At 41.9% G+C, this 9,235-nt stretch overlaps 1 protein-coding gene across 3 annotated transcripts in view; it reads right to left on the reverse strand.

Annotated features, from left to right (window-relative positions):
* The window catches only part of TSEN2 (TSEN2 tRNA splicing endonuclease subunit), a 39,540-nt gene extending 30,528 nt beyond the window's left edge, over positions 1 to 9,012 (reverse strand). Inside the window, exons 1-3 of one of the 3 annotated variants that reach the window (XM_012655146.1) lie at positions 8,952 to 9,012; positions 2,893 to 3,099; positions 1,015 to 1,096 (exon numbers count right to left, since the gene is read on the reverse strand). In XM_012655146.1, the coding sequence (XP_012510600.1) occupies positions 1,015 to 1,096; positions 2,893 to 3,081 (271 nt within the window). In that variant the 5' untranslated portion in view covers positions 3,082 to 3,099; positions 8,952 to 9,012. Of the gene's footprint in view, positions 1 to 1,014; positions 1,097 to 2,892; positions 3,100 to 3,950; positions 4,003 to 8,951 lie in introns of those variants that run through there. The other 2 variants (XM_012655147.1, XM_012655148.1) reach the window with 2 other exon arrangements.
* Between the last annotated feature and the right edge of the window lie 223 nt (positions 9,013 to 9,235).

Here is a 9,235-nt window from a genome sequence, read left to right on the forward strand (position 1 = left end):
TAGGCTGACACCACGGCACTCTAGCCCGGGCAACACAGTGAGACTCTGTCTCAAAAGAAAAAAAAAAAAATTATTCAGCCATAAAAAGCAATGAAGTTCTGATACATGCCATGGCAGGGATGCATCCTGAAAACATTATGTAGGTTAAAGAAGCCAGATACAAAAGGACTAATATTGTTATCATTCTACATATCTATGAAATATCTAGAATAGAGGTAAATTCATAGACAGAAACCACAAAGGTTACCAAGGACTGAGGGGAAAAGGGAATAAAAGGAAAAAAAAAAAGTAAATATACATATAATTTATCATAGAGAACATTTAGGGGCTTAAAAAATATATATGTAATTTTGATAGACACTGCTAAATGCCCCTGTATACAGTCGGCATCATTTGCACTCCCACCAGCAACGCCTAAGAACGTCTCTTTCTCAGGGCCTCACCAATGGAGCATGCTGTCAAACTTCAGAATTTCTGCATGATTGTTTAAATGGTATAGTAGAACAGTTTTAATCTGTGTATTTTCTTAAATAAAACATTTAAAAAACCCTAATTATGTTTTAACCTATTTGTATTGTTTCTTAAGTAATTACCATGAGCGTCTGAGAGTTCCTTAGAGAAATACACTAGAAGATTTGTAAATTAAAGAGAACCAGCAAGTGAGGACTACACACATTGGTTTGCTTTAAAAAATATGTCAATGTCATGCTTGCTGTAAATTCTAATTCTGGAAATAAAATACAAAACTCATTTTGCATAGTACCACAGGCAAACAAGTACTCAGTTAACAATATCTACCACATTTCAACGAAAAACACTTGATAATTCTAGAAATAAAATAAAACACATTTTCACCAATCATAAGAACCCTTCTGCTTTGACTCAAATTACCCTTGTTGCTATTTTTGGCAGTAGAATTGCCAGTATACACGTTACTTCTCTAGAATTTTACTATATAACCTGAGGTGTAAGATTAAAAACGAAAGAATATGAACCAAATGTGTACAAGTTTACCTTTCCATTTAGCAACAAGCTTAGGATCTGAAATGGTGAAGTTTGGACGGCTTCTTGAAAGAATACCTTTTCCAAAATAACCCTTCCGGGAAGAGAGAAAAGAAAGTTAGTTCACATTTAGTTACCAGTTTTTTAGCTAAGGTAGAATCTACAGTTGTCCAGTGGTTTCCGCAGGGGATCGGTTCTAGAACCGCCCAAAGATGCCCAAATCCATGTATGATGGAGTTCTTGATATAAAATAGCATAGTATTTGCATATCCGCCCATATACTTTAAATCATCTCTAGATTACTTACGATACCTAATCCTATGTAAATAGTTCTTAGACTGTATCGTTTAAAGAATAGTGACAAGAAAAAAAAAGCGTGTATGTGTTTGGTACAGACACAACTTTTTTCCCCTGAATATTTCTGCCCTGTGGTTGTTTGAATCTACGGATGTGGAACCCACAGATACAGAGGGCTGACTGTAACTATTCGAGTTAACAAAAGGTTCACCCCATTTTCCATTTTCTCTTTGGTTATCTAACAATTACTAATGAAGTTCTCAGCATATTATTTTTCTGATTTTTAGAGTGCTACTAAGTTTAGCACACCTCATTTATCCCATAACTAATGATTTCAGTTTAGGCCTCACAGGCGCAGGGCAGGCAGAGGCAGAGCTGCTTCGTCACATGTGGTTCAGCAGCAGGGTGCCTGCAAGCAGGAGCCATGCCCACCAGGCACAAAAAGCTTCTTGGATTCCTTTGTACTCCAGAATTGAAGTATTCCTCTCATTCCTGCTGATTCCAAAAACAACATAAATGTCTCCCCCTTTAATTTAACATATTTAAACACACAGGAAATTGAAATCAAACACCCTTTACCCCCCACTTAACAATCAGAATAAATAATGTGTACAGCTCTTTATTAAGCCTCCTGCTTAATGTTACACATTGTGAATGATGGCCTCGCTGCTAAGCTGGGGGGAGATGGTGCCATTGGCTACTCAGACTCCCACCCCAGTAGGGTCAGTGATACCTACTTTTCTATGAAATGTCTAGAGAAGGCACATTTATAGAGACAGGAAGCCAGTAAGTGGCTGCCTTGGGCTGGAGTGGGAGCGGGGATTAAATGCAATGAACACAAGGGGACTTTCTGTGGTGATGGGAATGTTCTAAAACTGGATTGTGGTGAGGGTTGCACAACTCTATAAATTTATGACAATCACTGAATTGTACACTTACAATGGGTAAATTTTATGGTAAATTATACCTCAATAAAGCTGTTAAAAAAATGCCCCCAGCAATGAACAGACTATGGAAAAGCACAAAAAAATAAAAAGCTCCCAGTCTTAACCCAAACATATCACTGCTGAAAAACAGTAAAGACTAGAACTTTTCCTCATCTAAGAAGAGGTCCCCAACCAGAAGAGAGAACAGATAAGGAGCTACGTTCCGAAGTTTCATCTGACTTGTTCATGAGCTAGAATATGCCACTCTGTGATTATCTCTGGGAGTGGAAAAGGAGTGAGTGGAAATTTTCACTTTTTACCTATTACATTTCCATAAATGTTATTATCATTTTTACAATGAACATGCATTGCTTTGATAACTCAAAGACAAAAAAGGTCAATCCACCACCCTGTTTCAGCCATGTTTCATGGCTGAAACATAGGTTTGTGGCTGGGGGCGCTCCACCTGTCATTTTATTACCCTCAACGCATGGCTCTGGGTCACTTGATTCAAATTGTACTGTCCTTACATTGGACCAAACTGTAAGGAAAGACCGTGCATCTTTCATGGTCCTTTTGGAGTGGAGGGATGGAATGGGAAGAAGGAAGAAGGATTGCTTGCTCAGGGTGGTTAGAAAGTAACCATACCACAGCCGCCTGCACTTACTTTCCCATAGAGCTGTTGGATGTCCTCTGCGTTCCTCACAATCACATTGTTGTTAATCATTTCGGCATGGAATATCCTGAATTCTTTCTTAGGACTTTGGTCCTGATCAAAAGGGATTGGCCATGGAGACTCATAATTCTCATACACTCTTCTTTTCCTTTTTGGGGCGTGGAAAACAGCTTCTGCCATTTTTCAGGGGGGATTCTTCTTTAAACAGTAGACAACAAACAGAAAGAAACAATCAGTCAATAACCACATTGATCAAAAAAGTATGTTTATACCTAGGCTCAGAAAACTTTGTAGTCTGTGGAGAAAAAACAATATTTATAAAGCAATAAACCAAAAGACACAGAGTAGTAGGAACATTTTGTATGAGTGGTGCAAATCACATTCACCTTTTATTGAAATTAATCCTCACAGTAGTCCCCAAGATGTGGTATTATTTCTACTATAGCTAACAACACTGAAGCCTAGTGACACGTCCAAAGTCACAATGCTAGGTCTCCAGAGAGCAAGAAGAATAGGATTTCTGTGTATCAGGATTATGTCTATTCTTTCAATCAGCCAACAGACATTCACTGAGTACCTACCAGGAAATCCTAATAATCTTAGGTGCTCGGGATATACAAATAAAACCAAGACTCTGTCTTCAGCAAATTAAATCTAGTGAGTAGAGTACTTCATTTTCCAAAAAACGATCTCAAAAAACATTCTAAATATTGAGTCAATCATCTCCCAATTTTTACAGTAAACTAATAAGTAATAATGATGGCAGCAGTTATTTAAGGGTCTACTACACATCACCAAATGCTAGAGGCTTTGAGCAGGGACTCTAAAGCCAGACTGCAAGGGCTGGAAGTGACTTCACCTTTCCTAGCTGTGTGATTTTGGGCAAAAGTTACTGAATCTCTCTGTGCTTTAGTTTCCTTACCTCCAAAATAAGGGTATAAACAGACTATCTTACAGTTAAGTGCTTAGAATACAACCTAGTGCACAGTACCACGCAGGTCTCAGCTACAGTTATTACTATGGGATGAGCACTTGCAGTGCCATCTTACCAATGAGGAACTAGATCCGGGTAGAGAGATTTGTAAAGGGACCAGAGAGAGGTAGCACTGGATGACACAACGTCTGTTGAACTCCAAAGCCCACGCCCTTCTCTCTGGGTTCTGCTTTAATCACAGGCAGCCTCTGTCCACTTCTGTGGCAGCTATTTCTCAAAGACAGAAGCTGAAGGGTTATTCAGTGATTATGGAATTCCCACTGGGCACCCAGCACTGTGAGGGAGAAAAGGAAGCTGAAGCCAGTACCTCTGCCTTCCAGGCCTTCCAGTGGACCTGAGGAGATAAAACAAGCATATAGCACACCTGAAAGCAAGTCAGAGATAACAAAACTGGCTGCAATCCAATAACGGTTAAAGGAAGTAAAGTTGAACATTTTTTGCGATGCAGACATACAGCCACAGGAGATGCATTTAACTTAGAAAAACTTAACCATACCTGAGGGAACAAAATGTAAAGGGTGCAAGAGCTTCTGCTCACTCAATCAGCAGATACCCTGGAATGAGATGGGAGATTTGAATCTGCTGCTCCCTCAGTATTAGGTCTGGACTTGATTTCAACTGATCACTTATCTGGTGCTTGAAGGTAGAGTGAAGCCACATCACACACATGTTTAACCTTCGTGGCTCCAAGCCTTCACGAGGGATTAAAAAAAAAAAAAGATTATCTAAGCGCCCCCTGTGCTCAGTACCAGCATCGCATCAAGGAATGGATGCAATGGGGCCTGAAACAAGACGGTGGCTAATGCTGAGAGAGGGGAAGGTGAGTGCTTTTAAGGGTTTCATGACCATTAAAAAGAAATTAAAAGCCTTGTCCAATGTGTTATGATAGCTTTATCCAAATTCTCAAGGAAGAAGTTGAAAAATTAAATGAGGACATTGAAAAACATAGACCAAGGAAGAGTTAGAGAAACCGATAACTCAATTACAAAGATAACTATGAAAAACAAGATAAATCAGCAAGTTGGAACCCTCCTAGAATTGACAAAGCGTTCCAAGCAACAACACGCTAGAATAACTTAATTTCTAAATAAGGTCCCTCAATGGAATTACATACTGGGCATTACTGTATACATTATATATTTACACATACATATTGCTGCATAGGTTTTATAACAAAACATGTCTACTGCATGTTCATGGGAAACCTAAGAGATTCTCTTCCAAGGGCATTTTGACTAGACTTTTCCCATACTTGCTAACTTATACCTCAACCCAAGCCAATGATTACATCTGGTACTCAACTGAAGATACAACAATTTATTCCAAAACTGAAAATAAACAATGCCAGATTAGCTTTTTGGGGGCAGGATGTTGGTCTCTAGTGAGGCACCTTTTTAGGGATTTCTAGGAACAATTTGGACTTTTCTGAAATTTTTCACTTTTATAACTTAACCTCTGTCCAGCATTTGATTTGTATATATTACATTTGGAATTTTAAAAAAAGATTTAATGAGTAACTTCAAGAAGTTCCAATCAAATTCTCTTGACAAATAAAAATGAAAAGTTGCATTTTAATTTGCCTGGTTTGTTCAGGATTTTCCCTTTCAGGCTGATGTGACTCTCTAAAAAAGGTAAAACTGAGCTTTGACACTTGATGGCAGGAACTGGTATACTCCAACCCAAGTGTGTGGGGTGGAAGGGTCCCTGCCACAAAACACCCGTTAAACCTCATGATCCAGGTTCTAGCATCACTCCTGCTCACATGACTGCACACACAAGAATTTGGCTCACAGTAGGCCTTCTGTACATCCAAAGCAGCCAGTATTATTGTGTGACCTTGCAAAAGCCACTTAAGCTCTCTAAGCTGTTTCTTCATCTTCAAATTGAATATTAATAGGACTGGAAAGCAGTCTAGCAGTTCCTCAAAATGTCAAATACAGAGTTAAAATATGATCCAGCAATTCTACTCCTAAGTAAAGATCCAAGAGAAAACATATATTCATGAAAAATTTGTACATGAATGTTCACAGCAGTATTACTCATAACGAAAAAGTGGAAACCATGCAAATGTCCATCAACAGATAACTGGATCAACAAAATGTGGTCTAACCATACAACGGAATATTTGGCCATAAAAAGGAATGAAGTTCTGATATATTCTACAACATGAATGAACCTTGAAAGCATTATGCTAAAGAAGCCAGACACAAAAGACTACATATGAGACCACTAATATGAAATGTCTAGAATAGGCAAAACAGATAAATTAGTGGTTACCAGGGGCTAGGGAAAAGGGGAAATAGGGAGTGACTGCTAATAGATATGGGTGAAGGAAGGGTGAAGAAATGTTTTAATATTAGACTGCAGTGATGGTAATGGCTGCACAACTCTGAATATATATACTAAGACCACCGAACTGTACATTTTAAAAGGGTGGATTTTATGGTATTCTATGGTATCTCAATAAAGCTATTATTTTAAAAAATTCAGCAGGAAGAAAGGCATTCCTCGGGCTATGTACTGCAGGAATGGTTTCACAGACACCACCAGCGTGAGGCTTCTGGAGAATATTGAAAGGAACTCTCTCAGAAGGCAGAGTTCACTTTCCAAGTAAGAAAAAACAAATTCAACAGGACAAACCAGATGATCTCTAGTTTCATGGAAGAGTTCGCTTGTGCTGAAGTTGGAAAGCAAAGCAGAGGAGAAAGGACTGCATTTGCCTTTCTCCATATCTGCAATAGGCATTCAAGAAATGTTTCTTTAGTGTCATGACAGAACCGCATGACCTAAGAGGTGGGATATGAGTCAAATTAGAAGGGGTAACCATCATAGGTAGGTACAAAGTGCCAGGCACTGCCTGTGCCATTTGCTACACATGTGGGTACGAAAGTCATCCCTTCGTAGCTGTAGAGGGTCGGGGGGATTGGTTCCCCATACCAAAACCTGCAGAAGCTTAAGTCCCTTATATAAAGAGGTATAGTATTTGCAAATAACCTATGCACATTATCCTGTATATTTTACATCATCTCTAGATTACTTACAATACCCAATACAATGTAAATGCTACGTGAACAGGTGTTATACTGAATTTTTTTTATTTGTACTATTTTTTTTCCCCCAAATACTTTCGAATTTGTGGATTTGGAACCCGTGGATAGGAAGGGCCGACTGTATTATCTTCATTTCACAGACAAAAAAGAGAAGCCATGCCTGAAGCCCACAAAAAAGCACAGGGAAGACTGGGTCAGTAGTGAGATTTGGGATGCAAAGGCTGGTTTAGACCTGGAGTCACCACAGGTTCTTAAGCAGAGAATGATGATTGAAAAGAACAGATTAAGAAAATTAACATGGGAGTGGTACATAACGGCGACCCTCAAGCTCAGCCACCCTTAAATCCTAATGCCCAGACCTTACCTGCAATTAACTGCTTCGGAATTTCTGGGGTGGACCCAGCTGATTTCAACACGTGGCCCATCAGGGGTAACAGCATGGTCTATTGAAACTCAATCCCAACAACCCCTTGAGGTAAGTACTATTTTTATTCCCATAGCACAGATGAGGAAAGTGAATCCAACGGGCTAAGCCCACCTGTAAGGGATTGTTAACTTCTTTCCCAAACCTGGGCACGCCTGACTCCAGCGCGCATGTACGTAGACTTACTTTCCATCAAAAGCAAGGCCTGTTCCTTATTCTTCCCTGAGCGACAACCTAATACCTTTTAGGTACTCAGTCAACGTCTATCTGAAGAGTAAACAAAAAGGGGGCAGTTGGCTCCATAATTTTCCAACTCCCTTGACCCAGGTGCCAAACAAGCCTGGTTAAAAACCTCCCAGCCAGCAAAGCTCATCTTCTCCCAATTAAAAAACACGTTTGAAGCTCCACCTGCATACCACCTGGGCTCACGGAGGCAAGGATGAAAGGGATAAGGTAAACAATCCTGCCTCTGGGGAGCTTTCAAGTTAGAACCTGAGAATAAGACATAAAGAGGCCCGGTGCGGTGGCTCACGCCTGTAATCCTAGCTCTCTGGGAGGCCAAGGCGGGCGGATTGTTTGAGCTCAGGAGTTGAAACCAGCCTGAACAAGAGTGAGACCCCGTCTCTACCAAAAATAGAAAGAAATTAACTGGACAGCTAAAAATATATAGAAAAAATTAGCCGGGCATGGTGGCGCATGCCTGTAGTCCCAGCTACTTGGGAGGCTGAGGCAGTAGGATTGCTTGACCCCAGGAGTTTGAGGTTGCTGTGAGCTAGGCTGACACCACGGCACTCTAGCCCCGGCAACAAAGTGAGACTCTGTCTCAAAAAAAAAAAAAAAAAAAAAAAACATAAAGAGATGACAAGCCTTTGAAGGGTGGTGTGAGGATTAGATTGAGTAATCTTGTGCAAGGCGCCTCGCCTCGTACAGGGCCTGCCACGTGGAAAGTGCTCACCCGGGTAGCTGCAACTGCAATAAACCATTGCGCACAAGGCAAAAAGAGTTACAGGTATTTGTATACACAAGGAGTGCAATGCGCACTACCCGAAGAAAGAACATATGTGAAACACGGACTGGGGGGGGGAGAACCAAGGGCAACATACGTAACCTAAACATCTGTACCCCCATAATACGCTGAAAAAAAAAAAAAAAAAAAGAGTTACAGGCCGGACGAATTCGTAACTCCCTGTCTTAACCCTTTGCTTCGTCCCGTGAGTGTCCACCCGCCCCAACCTCTCTAGGGGCAGAGGCTCCTTACGGGCAGAGTGTTGGATGCACCTAGAATTCCCCAGGCCCCAGCACTGGACAAGGCCTCAGTGCTAACAGAAGAAACAAAGGGCTACAGGTGTGCGAAGGGGCGGAGGAGTTAACGCCCGGCCGCACGTAGGAAGCCTGGCTCAGCGGCCCGGCAGTCTGGTCCAGCTGTGCGACCGCAGGAAAGTCCCTGGGCCCTTTCTGCTCTCGCCCTGGAAGGCTTCGGAGGAGCGCGGTCTCCTCTGGCGGCGGAATCCCCCCACCGGGATATACGACCGCAGCGCTCAGCGCCCGAGGACGCCATCTGCTCCACGTTCAGGTCTCTTACCTTCGTTGGCCCCAAGCGCTCGCAGTTACTCCAGCAACGCCGGCCAGGGGGCAGACATCGCTGCCGTCAAGCAGTGCGGCCGCAAAGCCAGCCGAGGACGCAGCCGCAGAGCTGGCCAAAGAGCCCGCCGGATGTTGGCGCAGTGCGCCTGCGTACTGCCTGACGGCGCGTGTTCTTTGCGCAGGCTCGTCCGCCGCGGAGTCAAGCGGAAGTAACAGATTGTGTTTTCTGCCCTCGCCGGGATTATCTGGTCTGTCTCCCAGTGCAGATGCCCTTCTCGTTTA

Source organism: Propithecus coquereli, unplaced genomic scaffold (genome assembly GCF_000956105.1).
Source record: "Propithecus coquereli isolate 6110/MARCELLA unplaced genomic scaffold, Pcoq_1.0 Scaffold461, whole genome shotgun sequence".
Taxonomy (NCBI): domain Eukaryota; kingdom Metazoa; phylum Chordata; class Mammalia; order Primates; family Indriidae; genus Propithecus; species Propithecus coquereli.